The 27,984-nt window shown below is 39.2% G+C and overlaps 1 protein-coding gene across 4 annotated transcripts; it reads left to right on the forward strand.

Moving 5' to 3' along the window:
• Positions 1-27,640, forward strand: LOC144210301 (excitatory amino acid transporter 2-like). 4 transcript variants are annotated; one of them, XM_077736897.1, is made up of 11 exons: positions 1-214; positions 15,670-15,809; positions 18,068-18,220; positions 18,724-18,974; positions 19,609-19,756; positions 19,912-20,038; positions 20,212-20,445; positions 20,845-21,039; positions 21,635-21,769; positions 21,885-22,128; positions 24,214-27,640. In XM_077736897.1, exons 2-11 carry the CDS (start codon positions 15,680-15,682, stop codon positions 24,283-24,285), a joined length of 1,689 nt encoding a protein of 562 aa, XP_077593023.1. In that variant the 5' UTR covers positions 1-214; positions 15,670-15,679; the 3' UTR covers positions 24,286-27,640. The 4 variants fall into 4 exon arrangements, with proteins under 4 accessions (XP_077593023.1, XP_077593031.1, XP_077593014.1 ...); XM_077736905.1 differs by lacking the exon at positions 1-214 and adding an exon at positions 11,921-12,015; XM_077736888.1 differs by lacking the exon at positions 1-214 and adding an exon at positions 12,150-12,429.
• The last annotated feature ends 344 nt before the right edge of the window (positions 27,641-27,984 follow it).

The raw sequence follows: 27,984 nt of genomic DNA on the forward strand, positions 1-27,984 counted from the left end.
GTGAGGTGAGGCATAGCTCATTCCGTGGGCTTGTTAAACTGTGCAGCTCCTCGGATTCTACTGAGACAAAACCCCTCAACGCGACCCCTTCCGTCAAGCGCTTCTGTGGTGGACCGCAGTGGCTCGTTGTGCGCCTTCATCTTCTGTGACGCGGATGCAACAAGACCCTGCAAAAGGGCTACACCAAAAACTTTCTTCAGTGAGATTTGGAAAGGTAAGATGCTGCTTTTGATCTCCCAAAAAAAAAAAAAAAAACATCAGGGATCCGACTGACACGTGCATTCACTGCAAGTAATTGTATTGTTTATTTATTTATGTGGAGCATACAAGTAAAATGTGCGCGACACATTCCATCAGAGAGCTGCGATGATGCCTCACGTTCATCTGGGTTTATTCATTTAAAATGATCAGACGTGCATGTAGAATTGCAGATGATTGATGCGCATTAACCTTTATTTACAGTTTAAAGAGGACATGTGTGCTTCTTTTGCCTCATTGATGCTTTTGCACATCGTGTTTATGTATTGGGAATCATTCAATTCAGAATTTGCTTCATTCTGCACATTATTTCCCACTGTTAATTTGCAGAATTGCCATTTTCTGCAATCAACAAGTTGGCTCATTGTGAATTTATGGGTTAGAACTTTTCCTGCAAAGAAAGTCAATCCATTTCAAATGATTTTTTTTTAACTGGAAAGCTTTATTGTTTAATATTGCCGAGTGTGTGCATTTAAAGAAGCATTTTATGTTTGCACAAATAAGGCTACCACTTCTCGAAAGAACTCAGAATGAAGATCATTCTACTGTATGCAATAATCACACACCTTAGGAACCAATGCTTGCTGTCCATTCGCCTTTCATTTAAAATCACACACACACACACACACACACACACACACACACACACACACACACACACACACCGTTTCCCAACAGCAGTACCATAGTCGCCATGGAAACCAACACTCTTGGCACCATCAGTTGATCGCCTCTAGCTCATCAATTTAGAAAACGTGAACAGGGTGTTTGAGCAGACACTTCTGTTCAACAGCCCTGACGGATGTGGCCATAGAGAAGATCATTGAGGATCTTGTTAATAACAAGACCTTCTGCCCGGTGAGACATACTAGCTGGACCATGTCCATTTTGAAACGGGCGGGATCTGAAGGGAGCTGGCGTTCAGTGTAATTGCCGGGAGAATCTCTATTGAAAAGTGTCCATGCAGCTAATGCGTTTTGTCCTTTTCCCAGAGGCTGTTCTCTAAACTACTGTACTATGGCATTTTCTGTCTTACATGAATGAGCACAGACATACAAAGCACATGCAGAAAAGGCAGGATGAGTCATTTGGATGCATACATGTCCTATATTTTTGCATGTGTGTGTGTGTGTGTGTGTGGCATCTTGGTTGATTAGAAAAGCCAAAATAAAAAATCACATCATTAGGAGTTCGGACTCATTATGCCCGATTGTGTTTTTTTGCTTCCTTCAAGGCAATGCTGTAGGCTGCCTATTCAGGGGTGCAATTTAAATTAGTTTTTCTTTATAATGTAACGCTTTGGTCATGTCAAGGGAATGTAAACATTCAACATATTTGTAAAAGACAAATAGAACTAAAAGTATATACCACACGTAAGCATTAAAGCAACTATCATATGCAGACTTATCGTTTTCAATTACATGAAGCATATGTAATATCTGTGTGCGTGTATTCTATGAGTAGAAATGCTGATAAAAGCAATTAAAATTGGAACATATAGACGTGTCAAACTATATCAAACATCCATGTGTTAATGAGAGGAAAAACAATGCTTAAATCAGGGTAGACATTGTTCAGGTTACCTTTTGTGTGTGTTTGTGCATTGGGTAAGTGGGCGTTATCTTTATGTCAAGGCTTTAGTTGGACATACTGTACATAAGGTTTCCATGACAGAAACCATTGGCAACAAGAGAGGAAAAAAAAGTCCAACGCTAAATAGAGACAGAAAAGACAACAACAACTTAGTGGGGATAGACACCGTCAGATTGATTACATTTTAAAAATAAAGCTTCATAATGTATACATTAAATATAGCCTGTGAAATACTACACTACGAAACATGCAGGGAGATTATAAATGAACTTCATTCTAAATTAACAAGAAGGAATTCAATGAAGTGGAAAAAAGTCCAAAACTCTAATATCTATTTCTTCTATCTTTGCAAAGTCAGATTTAAAGTTTGTGTTCATTAAATAAAAATTAATGAATAAAAAAGGCAAGTGGGCAAGATATTGTTTTTGCCAGAAAAAAACTGAGATGTAACACAATGGCGTGTGACAAAGTGGGTGACAAAATGTGAGCAAGAAAAAAGGACTGCAGACAATAAAATAAGAAATCTTCATGTAAGTGTACATTTTAGATTGTGATTTTACTGTACAGATCACAGATAGGACCCGGTGATTAGCGCGTCGGCCTCACTGTTCTGGGGTTGTGGGTTAGATTCCAAGTCAGTCCTCCTGTGTGGAGTTTGCATGTTCTCCCTGAATTTGGGTGGGATTTTTCCACCTAATCTGGATTCCACCCACGTCCAAAAAACTCACAGGAAAGGCTAGTTGACCAATCTAAATTCCCCTTGGGTATAGGTGTGAGCGTGAATGGTTGCTCTGTGATTGGTCAGGGTACCAGTAGTTGGCTGGGATGGTCTCCAGCACCCCCCGTAATCCTTGTGGGGATAACTGCTTCAGAAAATGAATGAAGATAGCATATACATGTTAAGTTGCAGCCTAATCATGCCTTGTGGCGACCAAGACGTCATATATTCCTGTTTTTATTTTTTCAAATCCACTAGATAATGTAAGTTTAACAAAGGGATACAGCACGGGGTTGCTGTCTTTGTGTAGTGTCCACCGCTTCTGTAATCCTCCTGGGAACGCACAGAGGATGCCAAAACGTCACCCAACTCCTTGGTTCATCCTCTAAGCCTCTCATGTTTGACTAGATTGTGACTAGAAGTGTCGCCAGTGCATAGTTGCAGTCATGTAAGTCTTTTTATAATAGTATTATTTTTTTATTTGATTTGATTTGATTTAGTTTCCAATCTTTAGTTTTAGTTCATTTGATTCCTAGTTTGTATTTTCCAATCATTGGGTCACTAATGTAGTCCTGCCCATAGAAACAGTGTTTTAGTTCTCATAGATTTGCACAGAGTAGGTTCTTTCCCATGGGTTGACCAAACAAAGAACCTGGCTCCCTTCATTTCTGTTTGACTGCACCGGAACAGGACAACCCAGCATTCAACACTGAGGCTGCAGCCTGGTGGAAAAATGATAGACCTTGTTTATTACCTTAGTTAGGGCATTTCTTTAGTCAAAGTATGAGAAAACTGCTATTTAATTAAGACCATGTAATACGTAATTGTGTAATCTTCATGTTAACGTGTAAGAATAAATTAAACTCAAATAAAGGACGTTACGGGGGAACTCTAACTAAAATATACACTAAAAAAGAATGACCAGTTATTTTATTGTGCTACCTCATGAATGAATTAATAATTCTTTATAGTTAATGCAGTCACAAGGATGGGGTTGGAACATAGCCTGCATGGGTTTCCTCCGGGTACTCTGCTTTCCTCCCACATTCAAAAATATGCATGGTAGGCTGATTAGACAGTCTAAATTGCCCCTAGGTATGGGTGTGAGTGTGCATGGTTGTCCGTCTCCTTGTGCCCTGTGATTGGCTGGCCATCGATTCAAGGTGTTGTCCCCCCGCCTCAGCTGGGATCGGCTCCAGCACCCTCGTGACCTTAATGAGGATAAAGTGGTTCAGAAAATGAAATGAAAAATGAAATGACTGGGAGAAGGTTTTGAACTAGTGCACATCAATCACAGTACATGAGTGAACAGGATAGAAAGTGAGTATTGATCCAGTGAAAACTGCACTTAAAATTTGTGAACTGTTACAATTGCTGAGATGGAGTCAGATCTGGTATACAGTGATGAGGACAAAAACAGTTTTGAAAACAGTTTTTTATGAAATGTAAATTAATCAGGTTTGGATAAGTAGTATTTTTTTGTTTCTTTAACAAAATGTCCAATCAAAAACATAAACATGCACCACCAAATTCACTTTAAACACAAATATTACATTACGTTGCTACAGCAGACACATCCTTTTACCACTGTCCACCACCCACATCCCGTTGGCACCTGCTCCATCAGAATTCAGGTCAGCAGTGGAAGTCACGGAAATGCTCTGAGAATGAATGCCAAAGGGGCTGGGGGCAAATAGAGAGGGTCTCGTTTAGTTTTTTTTCTCTTGCTCTTGTGAACAATCTAGCCTTTGTGTTCAAACTAAATTGGTGGACACTAATTGTTTTTTTCAAACAAGTGTAAAACTTAAATAATAGTTCTACTTTAGTGGGTTTCTTCATATGTTTGTCTCGAGCACAGACGTTCAAAAAAGATGATTAGTTCAACGACAGACAGTTTTCCTCCACTTTATGCTGAGATCTTTTTGATGATCACAAGAAATTACATTTTTTAGGGTCTTAATATTGCTTTCCCTTCACCCACATTCCCTTCACCCCTCTACTCCTTCACAAATCCTCCATTAAGTATCCAATGGGCCTCTGAGCAAGGTTTGTGCTCCTCTTTGTTCAATCTCAGTGGATCGGCCGGCATTAATGTTCCTCTTGAGCATGTAAATGGCTTCGAGCTGTGGGAGCAGAGAACCGAGCTGCCACTTGTCCGCTCAGATGCGGGTGTGCTTCATCACTCGTGGACATTTTCAGATGTCTAAGGGGTCTCATGCATGAGAACCACAGCACTGAATACAATGACCACACTCAGAGGCGAGACCCCTGCGTCCGTGATCCCCCCAATGCCCCAAAGCCCAATCACACACACACTCATACACACGTACTGCTTCTGAAATAACCACATTTTCACACTGTTCCTCAAGAGTCTTTACCATCACCATTTATACTCTACCGCCGCATCACCCTGTATCTCCCTTACCCCATGAGGCTCAACCAATCATCCTTCATCTTGTGTCCTGTTCCCCACCGCTCAGCCTATCACCATCCCCACCACCCTAGCCAGTAGAGAATACTGTCTAGTTTGTTTACCTCACCCGGAACACAAAACAATCCCCTTCATTGCCTGTTTGTCAGAAACCCCTTTCAGAACCGAGCGGGGTGAAAGGCGATGGAGGGGGGGGGTCCGCAAAAACAAAAACGAAGGAAACAATTAAATCACCCCTCCTCCCTACCAACCCCACGCTCGCGGTTTCCCAGCTCGATATTCTCTGAACTAACTTGGAGGCCTTGTAAAGTGGCCCATTATTCTAGTAGGGGTGGCGTGTTCCAAAAGGGCTCCGCCTCAATGGCTGATTAACACAGAGGGCTTTTTGTTTGTAGCTTTTGGCTCACTGCATTATTCACTGTTTAATTAGGACTAGCATCTATCTGTCTATCTATATCTATATCTATCTATATATCTATCCATATATCCATCTATCTATCCATCCACCCAGACCCACTCTGCCTGCACGGCCACCCGTCCGCTCGTCCGCCCGCCCGCCCGTCCGTCCACCCGCCTGTCCGCCCGCCAGCCCGTCTGTCTCTCACTGTCATTATTGCATTAAACGTATCTAAATGTATGTAACCGTATTAAATTTATTAAAGGCCCTTGAATTTTGAAAAGTGGTAATTTTTGATATTCACAAAAAATTATAATGCTATCCAGAGAATCACTATCAATTCCTTATGAAATAAGACATTTGCACTTGTAATTTAGAGAAAACTTAGATATACGCTTTTGTCTCAAGCTATATAGTACATATGTGATGTCACATTAAATATTGCACCGGGTTATAGGCAAATAATAATGGCATAGCAACACTGATGTTCCTGTCAGTTTGTTAATGTATATTTATATGCTTGACTCTATGCATCAACACTTGCATTGAATCTGATGAATTGGTAGATACACCGTCTGCATGACTCTGCAGTGATATTGTCGGATACAGCTTCCATGGCTGTTAGCAGGACCATTTACACATGTGAATGCGGGCCATAAACCTTTCATCTCCAATCAGAGAAACACAACTCCATCAGAATAAGGATTCTTAGCTAATATTTCACAACTTGCTTGTGTGTAAATGCTACATGTTACCTTACAAAAATAATTTAATGTAAAAACATATTTCCAGCATTGAATATTTATTTTTTTTACATTGGCATAGGTAATATAGGCATAACATTTCCCAGATATAATTTTATTTTGAATTTGTTTAGAGGAAGAATATTGCTGTTAGGTAATGAGCTAATAGTTATTAGAATTTTGTTCTGATCTGTAAAAATGAATGTTGAATATAAGAAAAACAATCATTCTGATAATATTTGACGGCTACCAAAAATAAATCAGTACTTTTGATGAATTCCCACTTTGTTCAAAATAGCTTTTGCTCTGTAAAGAATGCATCCACAGTTACATGACAGAAATTCTTAATTTGTCACTTAGAGTAGTATAACAGCCACCCAGGATTTTGTAGAATTTATCTTGTAAGCTTACTCCTCAACTGAAGGGGATTTACCATCCTCAGAGTAGGCTAAAACATCTGAGCTCTGCTAATTATTTACAGTGACTTCAGTGTGACTTAAAATATGAGGGAAGCTGAAGTTCTATGTAAAATGACATCACCTTTTGATAATGAAGAATGACAATGAACTAAAAGTAACCAGGAAATTAATCACGAAATGTTAAAAACCATTGGAAATCTAAGGATATACACATAAAAATGAATTTTTTTTGGCATGTGTGTAGCTGAATGTTGGTATTATTATCATTATTGTTATCATTATTATTATTTACAGATATCTTGAGGGACTAGTTTATAAAAATACTGATTCGAGGAAAAATATGGAGAAAGCTTTTGGTAAATGACAATTTTTTCTGTATCTTGACTCAAATTATTAATTAAAACTCAGATGACTATCCTCAGTAAATGATTATCCCTTACCATGGCCTTTTATGAATTTGTATATAAAGCCCTGGGTTCAAATCCAGGTCACGTCCATCTGTGTGGAGTTTGCATGTTCTCCCCATGCCTGCGTGGGTTTCCTCCAGGTACTCCGGTTTCCTTCCACATTGCAAAAACATTCATGGTAGGCTAATTGGACACTCTAAATTGCCTCTAAAGTTAAAGTTTTCAGCCAGGCCCCCATAAATGTTTTTGGGATGCGGGAAGAAACCGGAGTACCTGGAAAAAACCCATGCAAGTGGACAACACGCAAACTCTACACAGAGAGGATCGACCTGGTATCAAACCCTCGACCTCAGAACTGTGAGGCCACCGGGCTGCGTTGTCACAGTAAATATATTCCTATTGTTTTAAGTGAGTCTGTCATATTAAAAAAGTTGGGTTTGTGCCTTCCTTGGGGGTTCACCCTTTGTGTGTGTGCACAAACCTGCTTCTGTCAATGTGTAGATGTATGCCTTAATGGCAGTATTAATGATAATTAGGGCTTGTCTGTATAGAAATGCCCTTTGTGTCAACACTGTGGGGCGGTGTAAGGAGAACCTGGCATTGCTACCACTGCAGGCAGTCCTCAGTCCCAACAGACTCCTGTGTTTAATTAGTAACAGAAAATCCATCCAACTCAGTCCTCTTATTTGCAAATCCCGAATGAAGCCAAAACCTTGAACTGCAACCTGCAAAGATTTATGGCAATAGACGAGTCAACATATTGTTGTTATGTATGACTGCTTACAATTACATGTTCATTGTTTGAAACAGTCTTTGTACATGCTGCCTGTGTGTCTATTTTTGGTAATGGCAGGTGAGTGTATTGATGTATTAAATGTGATTTGTGCAAAAATGCCATTTCACGGGCAGAGCTACCCAACACAGCTGTCAGTTCTTTATATAGTCCACGGATTGCCCTTTTTATTGCTCTGATCTGATCTTTATAGATTTTTTAGTACTTCTTTATTTGTGTCCTTTGGCTCCTACCTTTATGAGTAGCCCCACATTATGCCCTTCCCCTCATTAGTCTCTCTTCCTTAATGCGTGGCTGCAAATCCGTCTTAGATGGCATTCCAGTCCTTATACTGTTACCTCTACCTACTATAAAACTCTCCCGCATCCTCTGTCATTCCCCTCTCAGCTACGAGGTGGATTATATTGGTGATATAGTTGGGGGTGGGGTGGTCCTGCCTTACTAGCTGATTTAATGAGCTCCTGTGGGGAATCGGCCAAAGCCATCAGTAGCAGCGTACTGCCGTAGATCCAGAAATGTTAAACAGATGTGCCTTTTGGTAATGATAGCAGCATTGCATTGTATTTGCATGAACAGCCGCATACGGTAGCTATAAGAAAAAAAATATGAGAGACTAGGACACCACCATTCATTGTGGAAACTTTCCACAAGGCAGAAAAAAGGTAACCATGAATATGGATGATTCTTCTTTTATCGTCTGGCCTTTCATCTGTACTGCTATAAGAGATTGATGGCAGTTTTCATCGAGGTGAAGCATTTTTCCAAAGATTTCCTGGAAGACCTGGCAGCATATAAAATCCATGAAAGAAATTCTGGTTCAATGACAAACATAATAACATAAATCAAAACAAACACACGTTCCAGTAAAGGCATTTGCGGTCAACTGGAATTTGCTAAACTGGGAAAGAGCAGTGAAGATGGTCGTGGTTGTATTACATTTCAATCTTTGGTGTCTTTGGGACTTCATTGAGATGAAAAGGAATTATCCAATTCAGTCCAAACTCTCTCCAGCACAATAGGCTGTTAGCACATAATTAGAGCTGAACTGGTCATATCTGAGAGACCAATACAGACGATAACATGAGCTTGAGGATTCCCAGAGGCTGTGTCGCTAATGATTGCCTCATTATGAACACAAAAGGAAACAAAGAGAAACCTGAGTGAATGCTGACATGTAGAGAAACATTGTGCAGTCATATGTCACCAGGACAAGATGCAGCCTGATTGGGTGATTAGACTAGTAAAAATGGGAGCAATGAAAAAACAAAAAACATTGTTGGGTGTTAAAGTTTTGCACAGAGAAATGTACTCCTTTGCAAGGAAGAAGGGCAGAAACAAGGGTGACATGCACTAAAATTTTCATAAACATTGTTTACCAAAAAAAAAACATAAGAGAAAAATGATTGACAATGACACAGGGTTTAAATAGACAGACAGGGACTGATGAGACAATGAGTGACATGAGGGGAAGCAGCAGAGACAAAAAGGGGAAGACCACAAGCCACACCGAGGGATATACAAGATAATAAAACACCATAAATACACCTTCAATACCATCAGCGGTGTATTGTTTTTTTGAAAGATGGCTCTAAATGTGGTCCAGTCACATAGCTCGGCGAGTGGAAAAACAAACAAAAAACACATAAACATGCACAGTTTGTCAGTAGGGATTTCTATACAAATAATTCTATGTGATACTATAACTACATGCTAAGCAAGATGGTCAGCTCCTTCAACACTACATGGGCACTGGCCATGGTACTGAATTATGGCCCTGGTAACAATCTCGGAAGAACAGTTACAAGTGGTTGTTTGTTTTGACTTTGGAATGGTACGAATTATTTGGCTCATGTTCAAGTTGACATAGTGTATCAGTTCGTCAGTTCTCTGGCATTAAAGTAGTGCTAGAGGGTAAACTATAAAATCTATCTATCAAAGCAGTATTCCACATTTCAAATATACTATGTGAGATCAATTCAAATATTTGAACCCAGGACCCCAGAGCTGTGAGGCCGACATGTTAACCACTCACCCCACTGGTCCCTCCTTCAATTTATCATGTTATATTGTTATGTTATATGTTGCTTACTGACTACTATTATGCAATACTTGGTTGGTATTCCAAACGAGAATAAGTTCTTCACTGCCTTGGTTGTTGAAAATAATTTAACAACACTTTTTAAACACCATAGTGTGATCTTGTTCCATTTGTATTGGCAGAATTGTTTCTTATTGGACATTGGTATATAGTTTGTACTGTTGTAGCTTTTGAGTATAGTGTACCTGAAAGGGCTCACACCTACAGATGTAATTAACCATTTTCTTAACCATACCAACTATGCAACACTTACTGGGAAATGCAATTTTTGAGAAAAAAAGTGGCATGGAAACATTTAATGACAAAGCTTTTCTTTCTTCAGACTTTGGAATTTATCTCCCACTTCCTATGCACTGCACAACCAGAAGTGTTTGCTCGGGGCTTCATTTTTCTTTTTCACAGTTCCAAGCCAGAATACGGGAGCCCATTTCTTCCCACTACATAACAAAGTAGCTGTGAGGCCCAATGGGGCCAGATATATCCGGAGCCTGGCCTAGCTCCAGTTGTCTTTACCTCACATTATATTGTAACGCTCCAGTCATGAGAACGGGCATTGGGCCCTAGAGACCCCAGTGGGAAATGTGTATTCTCATTTACATCTCCCTTAGTGTGCTTGCTTTTCAAAAAGGACATTTGATTAAAACACACACACACACACAAAACCTTACGTTAGTGGAAACGGTATAATCAGTTGTTTGATCAGAACTGAACTCTCACTATTCTTTTGTAATCCAGACACATTTGCAAGACTTACAGACTAACAGGTGCAACTTCATCATGTATGTATTTGGCATTATATTATACTCTGTCATCTTTACATTCTAGCCATGCTAATACTGTATTTGTATGACTGAAAGCATCCTCCTTCCTCTTATCCCCTTCTCTCTAAACTGCAAAATGTTACCAAGACAACCCCTTGTGGTTCAGGCTGCATTGCAGAAAGCCCTCAAAGCCAGCACTCAGGGAACCTCCACGCACTGGAAAGGCAGCATAAAATCAGGATAATCGCCGTCGATTACGGTTCACAATGAGCCCTAGCTTCTGAAAGATTCATTCATCTTGCCCCAAAAAAAAAAGAAAAAGAAAAAAGAGGTTGTGGAGGAAGAGAAAAAGAAAGGGGCGTCTTGGTCTCGCCGCTGCTCTCCCACGGTGGGCACAGGCATGACATCAGTGGCCTGAAAGAACCAGCATGCCCATTGCCCTCCCCTGTCGCTTTATTCTTATATTCCCAATTGGAACTCCCCTCCCTCTGTTTTTTTTTTCTCACCCATGCCAGTTTGGATGCAGAGCTTGGCCGGGCAACTTGGGGCCACTTCCACTGTTTGCTTGTGAAACAAAGACCCTGAAAAGGAAGGGAGAGGAAACGGAGCACTTCACATGGTACCGGCCAAGAGCAGAGATGGCTGCCTCTGCCATCCCTTCTCTGGCCCCTCGTTTGGCTGAGAGAAGGTGGTGGGATCGCTCCAACCCCTTCTCACCGGAGTGTCTCCCTTTAACCCCTTCCTCTCATATTAAAATGCTACATTTTTCCTGAGAGAACCTTTAGAATATGTATGGCGTGAAGAGATTCAGGATGAGCTATTTCTCATGACACAACTATTGCCGGGAAGGATGACATCCCACCGGCTTTTGTTGTATGGCCGGCCATTTGTTTGCAGAGGAAATAGCTTTCCAACACGTTTCCCTAATTAGAATAATGTGATACTGCTGAATGCTCTGTGAAGTCCCATGCTGCTGGGAGACAAGACAGAAATCTACTTGACTCCATCTTCACATGAATCATGATGGCCATTTGTGCAGTTTTTTTTTTTTTTAGATATTAGTGATGTACAAAGACATGAATTGATGGTTTACCTTCAAGTGTCATAAGCATTTCTATAGCGCTTGCTGGTTGATATAACATTTTGATGTCCTTACCACACAGTCCATATTCTATTGCACAACAGATCCATAAGCATAAACCATCATCTGCTGCCCATCAGGGCAGCAAACATTAGTGATGTAAATTCTTCCAGCAAAAAGTCTACTTGTCAAGCTCTGCTTATCAAGCCATTAGTGGGCATTCCTATTGCCATTTTCCACAGAGGTGGATCAGTGGGAGTGGGGATTAAAGTGTCCTGGGATGGAGGGTCCCAAGGGATTTTGTTTGTAAGATAAGGTATTAATTTCTCTTCCCTAGTCTTATTTATTTATTTAATTGTACATGTGTGTGTGTGTTTGGCATGGGGTGTTGATGGTGCTCTCAAGAGTTGGGGGCTTGGCTTCAGGGCGGGTGGTAGGCTGGCTACAGACGTCAGGATGGGGCAATTCAGGTAGTCTCTTGCGGCTGTTTGTGGTCTGATCCAAGCGGACGTCTCCTCAGCTTAGGAAGAACTCGTGGACATCTGGTGGACATCTATGCTGGCTGCAGCCGACAGCCATACATGGGAATCTATCGTCAACTGCTAAACCTTTTTTGTTGCATGGAGCAGTCGTAACTTTGCAGGAACTGATTTATTGTTTCAATACCAAAGCTGGAGAATTGATGCTGGTTTATGTACATAGCTCTTACCTCAACTGAACTTGAAATGAAGTAAGTCCATCAGGTTTTCTCATTTTCAGAAAAGTCATGAGTTATGCCATTTAAAATACAAATTTATGATATTTTTCACAAGAAGTCAGATTCGCATTATTGTATATGAGGCTTAATTAAATACAATTAGCCTGAATAAGAGCTCAACCAAGATTAATTGATTTATCCATCTGAGACCTTTCCTCGCTAGTGTGTGTGTGTAGGCATGCATGAACACCTGTGCATAGCATTATAATTGATTTATGAGATGCTCTGAATGGATGATGGTACCCAAGACAGATTTATTTAACACATGACGTTACGTGCCTTAAAACGATGATCAGAAATGTTTCATTTTGAGATCGCGTTACTAAATCAAACACACAACCTAACCCAACACCAAATAACAACTCCAACTTTTGGAAGGGTTTTTTTTTAATGGTAATTATTGTGTGTAGTTTTTTGCAAGTTCATGCTGTCATGTGTATGTGTGGTGGGATAGCTTCTATAATGAGGGGCTCATTATAGAATAATATATGACCTCCATGACATTTTAACATCTCCTTCCTCTTTCCTCCTTGCTAAAAATAAAGAAACAGCAAGATAAATGTGAATGATTTTAATGGCCTTGCCATCAATCTTCCAGAATGAGATTTTGCGTTATGACTCATTTTTTCACTCTATTTTTCTGTGCTGTCAAAAATTCAGCTTTTCTTTCCTGATGTATTAAACAAGCTGCTAAATGGGAACACTTCACCGTCTGTTTGCATGTTCATTCTGTATTTCACACTTGACTTTGAAGTTAATAAGAGAAGCTCAGAACGCTCCATCTGTGTGCCTGGAAGCTGCCCAGGTGGTCTTCCTATAGTCAATCTCACAATAATGCACAACGCTTAAGGATGTTTGAGTTTGTCTGCCTATGTATGTGCATTTGTGAACATTCCTACAAAAAGAACAGTACATTTTTTTTGCAACGGACAGGGACAGTACTGCATTGCAAATAGCAAATTTTCGTATCGTATTACTTAAACTTGATAATTATCGCCACATTGTGTGCTTAGAACACATTTTAAGGTCTTTCAAACATCTATAAGTATTGCCTCACATTAATGAATGCTGAATGCTTGGGAAACAGCTTTTTCTGAAGCATTTTCTTTTACTTTTGTAATGGTGGCAACTTCATATTTTTGCTGATGCCACTCCTATTGTCTAAAATGGCATGCTTTTACTCTGCAATATTTGGAGAGAAGTGGTTAAATGAGGTGGCGAGGTTTAATTCTATAATACAAGTTTTATCAACAGCTCAAGGGAAACGTTACCCTTCAAGTTTGTTCCCACCATAGCCAACAAAATAAAATAATTAACAGTATTTAAATGACACACCTAAACAGATAAGTGTATTACGATATTTGAAATAAAACCAGTTTTTTCCTCCCCAGATTTTATAAATGACAGCTTTCTTACTCACCTGTCCTTGGCAACCCGCCATATTCTTTGATAAACTTCTTAGTAGATCTAGTGCTTCTTGGGGTTAGCTTCTTACTACAAATGTGGAATAAGTTGCTCTCAGCTGGAATAAATTGAGTGCAGATGCAGTTCTCCATCTGCAGTAATTAGCCGCAAACATTGAGATGTTGGAGGTGTGAAATTTGGATTTGTGTTAATGCTGATAGGTTTACAGTCCACCATAGGCTGACAAGAATATCACGATAGCTTAATTGCATCACATAAGAACTGCTGCTTCCTAAAGGTACATGATGCTTGCAAATGATTGAGATCAAACGTGCATGTCAAACGTAAAAAAAATAACAGTAAATAAGTTCAACAAAAAATCAAAGTGGGGAGTCTTTAGTTTTTTAAGAAACAGCTGTTGGGAGGTCCAAACAATAGACCAGAGGGAGAGGTTAAGACTGAATAGTTGCCTCGGCTCAAACTAATAAAGTGTCCTGTCGATTACAAAATGCCACACCAGAGACCATTAAGTTATCGGCATTTAATAAACTGGCTCAAGTGTTTTAAACATCGTGTTAAGAGCCTGCAACGTTGCAGGCGGCAGATTGTCACCAGCTTCCATCTGCTGGCTGCCATAGCAACTGTGTAGGGTAATATGGGAATGACAGCTCATCATCACACTTGGGTGGCTTAACTGTTTTCTCTATAAATGCATTAGTATATTTTAATGTAAAAACAGAAAAAAAGTGCTTTGATTTTTTTACTGCATTGTCATAGTGAACAATGATTTCATAATATATAATATATCCTTTTTGTAGTCCCTTGAAATTTGATGACGTGAAACCATTAGGTTGTATTTTGAATTTTATTTTCTCCTTTTAGCTGTCTTTTAAGGTCACTTTCTCAGTTATACCGAGCTTGCCCCCCAACTGCTTATCCAATTAGATTAAGATAAATTCAAAACCTTGCAGATAATTAAGATTTTCAAAAGCCCCAAGGAAAAAAATATTGCACAAACTCTGACATTGATGGGTCCCTAGTGGCTGCAGTACTATGATTTTGAAAATAATTACTGGAGGAGGGAATCTTTTTTATATTCACGACTGACAGATAGCTCATGCATAGTAATTATCTGGAACAAAAAACAGCTTGACATTCCAACAAAGTTCTACAAAGACATAGTTATTCACTTATATTGAATGCACGCAGCCACCTGATGGTGCAGAGGTTTTTCTGCCTGACTTTAATGTGGGCAGTCTGGGTTCGATTCCCACTTAGTGGCAGTGTACCTGATTGACTGTCTGTCTGTGTGCCCTATGCTTGACTGATGGGATGTAGTCTGCCTTTCGCCCGAAGACATTTGGTTTAGGCTCCAGCAACCTCCACAACCCTTTTGGGGATGGGTGGTATGGAAGATGAATGATGAATGAATGAATGCATGCAAAATAATAATACAAAGTTGGTTTTGTTTTGAAAGTGGCCCCCAGAAGCAATCACTTTGACAGATGCACATGAACCAATTCTTGGATTCGTATTGGCCAACAAAATGTTTGACAATCAATGTGTTTGTCGATAACTGGTGAATTTTGTATTTATCGACGAGCTTGCTATCGGTACATTTGCATCTCTCAACTTTACAAACAGGTCAAATTGTACTATTGGTCACGATTATATAAGTCATACGCCTGCACTCAAAAATCACTTTTGACGGTGGGTCAGTCTAGGATCGCTGATGCTTTAAGGAAAATGTTTATACTTGAATCATGCTGCTAAACTTAACCATCCAATTGTCCTATGTTTACTTCACAGTGCCAACAGTATGCCCAAACAAGTGGAGGTGAGGATGCACGAGAGTCATCTAGAGCCAATAGAAGCACGGCCTCAGTCAAAATGTGCCAGCCTCTGCTCCAAGTTGTTCAAGAACCTTCTGCTCACACTCACCGTCCTTGGTCAGTACAGCGAATAGCCTTCTCTTTCTTTTCCCGGAAAAAAAATGATGCTAAACATATTTCTGCTCTGTAACCTCTGTCGGAGTAGCCATCTGCATTATATAGACAGTGAGATATCTTGACCTTTCCTCTCCCAGCCACCTGTTGCAATTATAAGCTGTCAGCAGCATCCACCAAGTCATCCAAATAGTCTCTGTTGGTGCATGAAAACTATTGCGATTACAGCAGGCTCACTGCATATAACAGAGATTTAGCTTGACACTCAGAAAGGGCACTGAAGAAAGAATGTAAGGCCTCTAGCCACAAAAGGCATTTAAAACTGTTGATTTTGACACCTATGTTGTCTCACCCTCATTGTACTGTATATGGAGAGATACTGTAGGTGGAAAAAGCAAGGGTGCAATTCTAATCATTTATGCGAGCATGTCTACATCCCAGGCAGTGATTCCAGATTGGGTAGGTTCCTGCCTAGTTAGAGTATTTTTAAAGATAAAGCAAGAGTGAAATACATTTGGCTTGATAACATTTAGTCTACCTTGCATACAATGCGGTTCACATGATAAAACATCAACAACAGAAAATGCACAGTCCAGTAAAACCCGCCATTCTTTCTTATATTACTCTTCGTCCATGAGCAATGACACTCCAAGAAAGTAGCGGTCTATTTTCCATGTCTGTTGCCTCAACCGCACATATAAATGAAATGAACAAATCATCAGCAATCTCTCCATAAGCTTGATAACAGACCTGATTATTTAATTCAGGTGTGTTGGTCAAGGAAGACATGTAAGACAGACTGGATAGGAGTCCTCAAGGATTGGACTTGGGCACCCATTATGTAGACTATTTTTTTCTTTTAAAAACTACAAATTAAAGCAAATGCTATGTTCAAATTATTTTTTTTTAACCCTAATAGGCCCTAAAAATCTGTACTCATTCTCCCATCTAAATTTTGGCCTTGAAGCACACAAATGTTAAGGTTTGGATTCGAGTCAGGTCATGTGACATGAGTCTCCTGCCGCTGCTTGGCATTACTCTCATGCCTGGAGTGAGATCGCAGTATCATTGATCATCTGTCATGAGGCACACAAGAGCCTGAATGGGAAACTTGTAAGTGTGCCAAAGAGAAGGCACAGGAAATCAAGTGCCATCCAAAAAACACTTGCACGTTAAGGATCCGCAGGACCCAGCTACCCGAGAAGATGGATTGAGGACAACTTACAAAAGATGGGAGGCTTTTCATTTCAGTGTGTTATAAAACATTCACATGGGTAGAGTGATCCTTGGCAGAAGAAGTTGAAGAGGAGGAAGTGTGGTGGTGGGCTTGGGATTGATGTTTCGGGAGGCAAGTTATGGACTCGATATTTTCTCGTGGTGAAATGAGGTGGCACAAAAGTCAAACTGGAAAGCTGTCATTAACAACCGTCCTGAACAACCCTCTATGACACACATAATGCCTTCTTTGCAACAACTGTGTAATAGATTTTTCATTCAATTTTTGACCCGCTTCATCCTCATTAGGGCCGTAGGGGGTGCTATAGCCTATCCCAGCTGATTCCAGGCCATTGGCGGGGGACACCCTGAATCGGTGGCCAGCCGATTGCAGGACGCATGCAGACGGACAACCATTCCTTCTCACACTCATCACACCAATGTGCAATTTAGAGGGTCCATTCAGCCTACCATGCATGTTTTTGGAATGTGGGAGGAAAACAGAGTACCCAGAGAAAACCCAGACAGGCCCGGGGAGAAAATGCAAACTCCATACAGGTGGACCGACTTGAATTTTAACCCAGGACCCCTGTGAGGCCGATGAGCTAACGACTCGCGCCGCCGGCCCGGCCGTTGTATTAGATTATTTGAAAAGAAAAGTTTCCAAACAATGTCTTTCATTATAAGTATACATATCCAAGGCTCGGGTTAATAAGTTAATAGCATTCTATATGTCCTATTATACCCACTAGTAGTCATTCTGCAACAATGTGATTAGTTAAACTCCCGTGATTTGTGCATTTCCCTACCCTCTATTTTGTGCTCATCAGTCCTTGTCACTTCTTGTGTGACTTCATTTGGAGAATGACTTGACAATGAAATGGTTCATTATAGATGAAGCAATTGCTCATTTTCTATTTTATGCCTGAGTTATCCTAATTCAATGACAGTTTGAATATACCACACTCGTCTCCACAGTGTCACGACTGCTTTAGTGCAAAAGGAGACATTTCACTGCAATATTTCTCCTTGTCTGTCTATTTCAGGTGTGATTTTAGGAGCAGTGTCAGGTATGCTGCTTCGGGTTGCCTCTCCAATTCACCCTGACATAGTCATGGTCATTGCCTTTCCCGGTGATATCCTCATGAGGATGCTGAAGATGTTGATCTTGCCACTCATCATCTCCAGTTTAATCACAGGTATACCAGATTTACAATATTGTACCATCGAAAATTGCTGATAATTGTATATTGCATATATTTAAGTAATTATTGCATGTTTGATTTATCCTTGTTAAGTTATTTTAAATTTTCATTCAAAATTGTGCAATTGAGGCACCTAAACCTCAGTTAATGTCCATTTGTATTGTATCAAAATGTAGCCTTTATAAAAATAATAATGCACAATTTTTATGAAGTTCTAATTCACTAACTTTTGTGGCTACAAAGCAACCTTTATAATGATGCCTTTCTAAGTTGTACTGTGGTAGAAAAGGTTCAACTAAAAATGTGTGCTTTATCAAAAGCTAGATCTGGTAAAATCCTTCATGCAGGATTAAAGTTATTACATGCAGGTACTCTTTGTGGTTTGAAATTACGTTGTATGTTGATTATATCAGAAATGATTAAAAAATAGCTTATTTTTGTGCATGTCTATTTTGAGGCATTAAAACAACTCGCGCCCCGTCTTTCTCTGGTCTCAGGATTGGCTGGTTTGGATGCCAAATCTAGTGGCCGTTTGGGTACCAGAGCAATGGTCTATTACATGACCACCACTGTCATTGCTGCCATCTTGGGAGTCATCCTAGTATTGGTTATCCACCCTGGAAACCCCAAACTGAAAGAGAATCTTGGAGAAGGACAGAAGAATGATGAGGTTTCCAGCTTGGATGCCTTCTTTGATCTAATCAGAAACCTATTCCCTGAAAACCTGGTGCAGGCTTGTTTCCAACAGGTAGGACAACATTGTGGATCCCCCCCGTTCCACAATTGAAATGCAGAATTGTACTCTTGTGCCTGTCTGGGTGAAATTGATCAAGGAAAACTCTGTGCATTCATGAATAATTATTCATTCATACATTTTCTGAAACGCTTATCCCCGCAAAGGTCTTGGGGAGTGCTGGAGCCAATTCCAGACACACTTAATCAGTAGTCAGCCAGTCACAGATGAATAATTATACAACTGCAAATGGAAAGGCAACTAAACAGAAATATTATAGCAGATTCTGTTTACAGAGTAATAGACAGCTAACTATCTAAATGGAAACACTGAAATTTTAGCTTTTCCATTTTTTTTTTTGACCATGTCAGATATTTATTTCACCACTTTTTACCAAGGAGATTACCTAGGTCCGTGAGAAAATAATGCATGCTAAAAGGAACAGGAAAGAATTAGCCAATAGATGGTGACTGAAATTGAAGTAACAGTGTGTATTCATTATGAAAGGAATTTTGTAATAAAACAAAAAAACAGCATCCTCTTTTGTTCAAAGTAAGCACTGGTAAGAGAAAATCAGAGTGTGAGAATATACATATGTACATGTTGAATCTGTACAAGATTATCATTTAATGTTCAAATTCCATCTCAGATCCAGACAGTGACTAAAAAGGTGGAAGTGGTTATCGAGGAAGATGTCAATGCCACCACGATGGAGGGCCTATTGGCAAATATTACCAAGGAGCCTCAGTTTATCGTTAAAAAGTCCCTGCAGTTCAAGAGTGGAATGAATGTCTTGGGTCTGTATCAAATTACTATGTCTGAAAGTGAAGCTGTGGTTTTAATTTTTTTTGTTTTGGTTTGGTTTCTGATAGCAATTCCTGCTATTGTCCACTTTTATTGTTAAAGACTGACAGTTGTAATGCACCCCCAACCCCCACCCACCCCTTCACAGGTCTGATTGGTTTCTTCATTGCATTTGGCATCTGCATGGGCAAGATGGGTGAGCGGGCCAGACTGATGATTGAATTTTTCAACATTCTCAATGAGATTGTGATGAAACTCGTTATCATGATCATGTGGTAAGTATTGAAAAATTTCTATATATTACTAAATGTACTGTATTTTTCTTGCCCATGTTCAATTGTATTTTGTGTGAGAAATACATTTCTGGGGTGTTATTACATAAACAGTTTCAATTGCATTTATGTTAAAAGACAATACATGTATCTAAGCCTTGTCTTCTCTTCGCCAGGTATTCACCATTCGGTATTGCCTGCCTAATCTGTGGTAAGATCATCTCCATCAAAGATTTGGAGGTGGTGGCTAGGCAGCTGGGAATGTATATGGTCACTGTCATTGTTGGCCTCATAATTCATGGTGCAATCTTCCTGCCGAGTATCTATTTTATCATCGTCAGGAAAAACCCTTTTAAATTCTTCTTGGGCATCTTCCAGGCATGGATCACTGCCCTTGGCACGGCATCAAGGTCAGTATTTAACGCCTCCTCTTCCACTCAAAATTTCTGACTCATTTTGACCCAGCGTTCAACTTGACTTCAAGGTGTATTTGCCTCTAGAAAATGTTATGTTTCTCTTTGGAAATGTCGCTTAGCAAGTTGTTTATTTATTGAATGGCATTAATTTTCTGCGAGCGGCTGGCCCGGAGACAGCTGCGATGGGCTCCAGCACCCCCCGCAACCCTCATGAGGATAAAGCGGTTCAGAACATGAGATGAGAGATGAGATTCATTTTTGAACATTAAACATTGAAGGGAGTCAATGATCAATGATTTCTGCATCTTTGCATACATTTAAAATGTTGACTAACCAAAATTGTGTTATTATTATTATTATTATTATTTTTAATTATTATTTTTTTAATTCCAGTGCCGGTACACTGCCAGTTACTTTCCGCTGCCTGGAGGAGAACTTGGGAATTGACAGAAGAGTCACTCGTTTCGTACTCCCAGTTGGTGCCACCATCAACATGGATGGAACTGCTCTGTATGAGGCTGTGGCTGCCATCTTTATTGCACAGATGAACGGTGTTCACTTGGACCCTGGTCAGATCGTTACTGTGAGGTCAGAAACCACACTTAGTTATATGGAGGAGGGTCATTCATTCATGTTAACCTTGGGTTGAAATGACATTCAGATTATTAGCCGGCAGTAGTATCTTTCAATCATACCTCAAGGAAAGGGAAAGAGCTGATTGGACCTGCTCGTATTTGGACACCCAGATGGATACGTATGATTGCTCAAGGTTTTTTAAAAGTTACAGAAAAATTGACTTCCTAAATATTAACTGGGCAGAAGGATAAAAGACTAACTAGACAGAAGCAAAAAAGAAAAAAAACTGCTCTCTCAGTTTCTAAAAAAGTCATCCACAGTTGGGTCAGCCATGCGAGTCAAGGCTGGTTGGCCTTCATCTCTAGAATTCATTACCATATCACTCTACTTGCTCATTAGTGAAACCTCCCACCTTTCATCTGTGGACTTCTTCAGTGAAGCACCCAATATGGCATGTTGTATCATTGCTATTCATATTAGCACCATGGAAAGCCCATGTGATTCAGGGTTGTAAAAAAAAATCAGGTACCCTTTTACAGGGATGGTTGTTCATCATTTCCTTCTTATTATATATTTATTTATATTTTTTTATCATGTATTCATGCAGTCTTACAGCCACTCTGGCCAGTGTTGGAGCTGCCAGTATTCCCAGTGCCGGACTAGTGACCATGCTCTTGATCCTTACTGCTGTGGGGCTGCCCACCCAGGACATCAGTCTGCTTGTTGCTGTCGACTGGCTTCTGTGAGTTTTTTTTTACCTTTGCTTTAATAGTTTAGTAGAAGTTTAAAGTGTATTTTCTCTACTTGGTTTAATACACCACCACTAACTATGCCCAACCAATATATTTTCTTCCCAGTGACCGGTTCAGGACCTCTGTGAATGTGGTTGGGGACTCTTACGGTGCAGGCATCGTGTACCACATGTCCAAGGCGGAGCTTGAAGAGCTGGACGCACACGCGGCCAAGTCAGACGACATTGAAATGACAAAGACCCCGTCGTATTACGACGACATGAAGAATCACCATGAAAACAATTCCAACCAGTGCGTCTTAACGCCTACCTCAAATGCTAACAATTCTGTCGTAGTAGATGAGTGCAAGGTACAATTAATGCTTACTGATCTAGAGACTTATATATAACCATCTCTCTTGTTGCATGTTGTTGCTTGCCTCCTTTTCAATTCACTGCATATTCGTGTAATACATTATAACTCACTAACACCAATTTGGAAATTATGCATGTGGACAATGCATGGTTTTACAGTAGTGACCAGCAGCTTTTTTGTTGTGAATGTATAGAAATATGACCTAACCATCTCACCAATTTTTTGTTATCTAATTACACTGGACAACAATTAGAAAATATATACCTAAAGTTCAAAACTCAATGTGATATGGAGAAAACTGTGATCAGTTTTTGATTTCACACCCAAAATCTAGCTACCATTAACAAATTTTAAATCTGAAACAAAAACACGTGTTCCATTTGTTACTTTTAAGTTTTGGACAGTTTTATTTACATTTTTTTCTTGGATTGGATCAGTTCCTAAAGGCCTTCTCTGAACAATGTAGGACAATTATTTGTCAGACCTAACATCTACTAAAAGTTAACCAAATCTCAATTTTGAAACATCAGTTAAATATGTAGTTGGCTCCCTGATCTGTTTCAGTTTGTGGACTTTTTTTTCCCCCTGTGCTCAGTATCCCTCATGGACCCTTCCATTCATCTAATTATAGCTTATTTTTAATTATTTACAGTTTCTAATGATCCACCTTTTGCTGGCATTAGAAATTCAAAGATGGGAAATGGTGCAGATAATTAGGAACAATGTGTTCCTGAAGTACACCTACTACATAGAGATTAGTACTTTTAAAATAATGCTATTCTGGCCCATTGTTTAGGATTGTGGGATTGTGTAATGTAAAAACAATATACATTCAATCCTTTACCTGAATTTTAAGGGTTTCACACCAGTACAGGAGCATGTACTACATTTACTGTTATGGGCACCTAAATCCATACATCATTGTTTATTTATTGAAGGATGGAAGGTGTTGCCTGGTAACACTGGCCCTACAAAATTACCAACAGTGATCATTTACATCCTCTTTCAAACAGACCAGAGGCTTGTTATCTCAATTTTCTATGGTCGCATTTAGTGATGTCATAGCATGGCTCACTTTTTTAAATGTGAACGCGTAATAGGGAGTAATAGAATTTGCCAAATGCATTCATTCTGCAGTGTGTTATGGTTGCAACATCTTTTGTTGCATTAAGGTATTTTTTTTTAGTTTTGCGTCCGCATGAATGTTTGGTCTTTCCCCAGGTCATTCTAGTCATGATCAGTGCATTTCGAGTGATATAATTTATATTTAATTTTGCTCTGTTGTCCAACTATTCCAAGTGCAGTAGCCTGTGGAAACCAAAATGAAAAATAGTTTGTTTCAACACCATTCTGGCTTCATTGAAACATAATATCTACAAAAAATGGATGGACTTAACTGAACTTTGGTTTGAATGTAATATAACATGTACATCGGAACCTCTAAAGTTGAACATAATCCTTACTGGGATGCTGGTTAAAAAGTAGCCCTTAAAACATCCTAAAACTTTAAACTATATAACACTTAACATGTAGTAATTCAACCCAATGTTTTAAGATAAAATGACACACAACTATAAAATGGAACATTTAAAATAATAACTACCTTCTCAATCACACATGATGAAGGGTAGGTTGTTGCATTTTCTATATTGATTTAAATGCAAGTGTTTTTGTGATTTATATTCCACTTTTTATCTGTTTCTTTCGTTTAAACGTTGAAAAAATGAAACAAACAAAAAAGAAGCTTGAACAGTTTGTGTTATTCATTATTTTCTGCACTATTTCTCCTCACAAGACTCATATTGTTACTAGAGTTTCACCAAGTTAACTACAGGCGAAACTTTAAAAATGTTCTGATATTGTAGTTTCACCTCACATAAAACTGTCATCTAATTCAAACAATTTCTGGATATTTCAACTTTAAAGGTTCCACAATAGTACATTTCCAAAAAATTAATTGCCCCAGCGCAATTGCTAATCTGTCTCGTTTAATTAACAAATCTAATTGCAGAGTGGCCATAAGAGTGTAATACATTTTTCCCAGATATGTTTCTTAGCTCTCTATGTTCCCTTCTTGCAGGTAACCTCAGCCACAAACGGCTCTGCTGCGGAGTGCACGCTCGTTGAGGAGGAACCATGGAAAGCTGAATAATGGCAGTGCAGAGATCCCCTGCTCCTGGGCTCCACAAGCTTTCCTTTCTGGTGATGAAAAAAAAAAGAGTGAATGAAAAAAATATCATATGAACAGAACTACTAATGTTTATTATGTAGTCTAATTGTCATTATCATTAGTCCCTTTAAGATTCTTTATTTTTTTTGCGTCTCTCTCTGACTGATAAATACTACTAATTCACTTAACTGTGAAAAGGCAACAGCAGCACACTCTTCCTGTTAAGAGCACAATTATGTCCTTATTAGCAGACTCTTGCACAATATGCTTCAAAGTTGGAGGAGGGATTGAAGAGAACACATGACCACTATACACTATTGCTAGCAATACATTCCACTTGAAGCGTTTCAGAGGCGATTGATTATTATAATGATAGTGTGAGTCAACATGGCAACCATTTCTTTGCTTTACTTCCTTTTCATTACCATCTCAAGTACACCTGTGAAATGTTTATCATTTGGCTCAGAATGCCAGAATTGTAGAATTAATGAAAATGGCAGGTTTTGATGATGGCTCTTATATACCACATCATTCCCTTTGGTACAAAGCACAAATCAGATGATATTTCCTGTTAAATTCGCTATAATTTAAGAAGGGACTTTTTTTTGTCTTTGATATAACACTGTATGTGTGTGTGTGTGTGCTTGAATGTGTGTGTGTGTGTGTGTGTGTGCATTGAGGAGTGTTATGGCATATGACTGAGTCAGTTACTGGGGCCAAACAGGTGGGGTGGGGCATTGCAAAAGTCCCTAAACTGCCACAATCATATCAAGACCAGTTTACTCGTCTGCTACATTAATAAAATCTAAACTTCGAATGAAAACAGCACATCACTGCCCAAAATGATTTAGTGACCCCAATAGCATTCAAAGAATATTTGAAAAATCAACTTGTCAAAGCCAATTATGCCAAAAATCAGAAATGAAATAAGGCACTGACTGACTGACTGACAAAGCACAAAAAAAGATATTGAGTCAATTATGTAATTGGGGGTAAGTGGCACATTTCAAATTATGCAAACAACTTAATTAAAAGAGATACCTTGAGCTTCTCAGGCCTTGATGTTTACTCCTATACAAGGACACATTTGCAGAAATCCTAATGTTTACTTCCTCAAATGAACTAAGTCACATAAAAAAATATATTTTTAATAGCACAATCCAAATTCTGATTATGACAATGGCAAGCTTTTGGTACAAAAATACTATCAGCACAAATGTTTACTGTCCTGTTGGTCAAGAAAGACTTTATCTGTGTAAGGGGCCAAATTGATTGGATAAAACAAAGACAGATGTCAAACGGTGACAGGTGGGATGACATGAACAGAGACAGACCATAGATCCTTGTACTTATCTTCGAGAAGACACTTGTTTTGCCAAATACAGGCCAACGATTGAATTTTTAGCCATCAGAGCCCTAGACTGTTTCTATAAACCCTTAATGCTGCAGCTGTGTGCCAATACTCTGAATGGTGGACACGTATTTCTTCATTTTTCACCAGGATCAGGTAATATTAATTCATACATCAGCCCTCATCGAAGCAACAACACAAATGGACGACTGTGTGTCCGTATGAGTGAGAATTCAAATGTCTTTTTCAGTCTTGTATTGTTCTCTCCTGTCTTGTTTTTCTTCATTTGTGCTTGACTCCAACCCAGCCTTGAAAATGTTTGCGTCCCAATGATCCAAAAGACATACAAGGCATGTCACAAAACCATGGAAGCACAAAATATAGTTCACCACTTAAGAGTCATAGCAATCCTGAAGCACATGATATCTTAGTTGGCTTCCACACCACACAATTTATGGTAAACTTTTGGCCACACTTAAACAAACCATCAAGGTTATAATATAGTAAAGAGCACAAGATTGACACTCCAAAACCCCCTTCCATTTTGGCCGTTAAGGCCTTGTTACCTTCAGGAACAAAGTATCTCCATTAAGGAATCTACAATCACCATTGCAATGACCATTGGACCACTTATTTGTTCAAGGTATTTTAGAAGCATGATTAAAATGAAACATTTTTTGCACCTCTATCTTAAAAAGCATGATATATTTGAAGTGCCTCCTTGCACTCTTGTGTATATATTGTAGTCAACAGTGTTTTGTTGTTGTTCTTTGTTTTCACCCTTTTTTCCCTTTGGGGGAGTGTTGAAATGGTTTGTAGGAATTTAGGTTTATTGCTGTTACATTCTAAATGTAATCCTCTAGAAGATATATCATCTATATCCTGTGTAGAACTAGATTAGACAAAAATGTATAGGCAGGAAATTGTGGATTAAGTTGCTTGTTTGTTCATTTTTTTATTCTCTAATAACTAGGTGCTTTACTTATCCGTCACTCAACAATATACAGTATAAATATCTTTTTTTTGTATCTAATGTAAGCCTTTTGAATGTTTGTTCCATGACAATATAAGCAGCGTGCATTCACTTTCATTGTACATAAATAGATATATAAATGTTCTGATCCGTGGCAATGCTGAATATCCTGAAGCAACATTTGCATGAGAAGGGAAAAAAACAGGAGGGTGTGAACAGGAAAAAGCAGGAGAGGGGTGGAGAAGTTTGGTAAACGACGGCCAATATGACTTTATTTGGTGGAGATGGTGAGAAAAGTGACGTGACTGTACGTAGGGTAGAGTGAAGAATCAAATGGCTCCAAGTAGTTGATAACTCAATGACCAAGTATCATATTTTACAATTATCACTTCACGAAATTGAGCAACGTTCCTCAGGTGAACCATTATGTTTGTTTGATGGCGAGGACTGGCATGTTCTCATACACAATATAGGCATCATGTTCAACCCGATGCTCTGATAATAGCATATCACGGATCTCTAAACTGCTTTCAGGTTCTCTGTTAAAGTGCCACAATTTATAGTGAGACTGGCATGCCATTGCCTACGTATCCCATAGTAAACCTGCCTTTACCCACTTGCCTTTTTTTTCACTTTCTACGCACAATATGCACAAAAACCCACTTGGAACTTGCTGAGCTGAAAAAGAAAAACAACATTGCTGTAAAGGGCCCTGAAGTACACCTTCACCGTTTTCTATTGAAATGTGTTTTGCGAAAGAAACACCCCTGACAATAAGTTGCCTTCCTAATATTACTTTTATAGGCTCTCTTCTTTGTAAAGCATTTGCTTTTATTTTGATGTACAAGAAGAAAAGGGGGCGATATCGAGAAAAAAGAAAAGAGAAAAAAAAGCATATTATCCTTTCCTCTCTCTTATACATAAAAAGAAATCTGTTTCTACATATCTCAATGTGCTGTACCTTTGGTGTACATATACAAATATAACTAATAAATGTTTATTCATAACTAAAATTGACTGTTTTGCGTTGTTTTCTTTTATTAAACTTGTTTGAGACATAATTCCAATGTGCTATGGATGTTTAATTGGTGGACTCAGAGCTTCGCAGATTTTTTGGGGGAAAAAAAATACATATATTTGTGGTGTAGAGGTTAACTCGCGTGATTCCCAAGTGAGAGGCTGGGGTTCGATTCCCAGATGGGAAACATTTTCCCTTAGTTATTTCTATATGGTTGTAGTCAAGACATTCCATTAATGACAAAAGAAAGTGTGGCCAAATTGTGGCGTAGAGGTTAAGTCACTTGACTCGCATGTGGGAGACCTGGGTTCAAATCCCGGTTGAGACACATTTTCATTT

Source organism: Stigmatopora nigra, chromosome 2 (assembly GCF_051989575.1).
Source record: "Stigmatopora nigra isolate UIUO_SnigA chromosome 2, RoL_Snig_1.1, whole genome shotgun sequence".
Lineage (NCBI taxonomy): Eukaryota > Metazoa > Chordata > Actinopteri > Syngnathiformes > Syngnathidae > Stigmatopora > Stigmatopora nigra.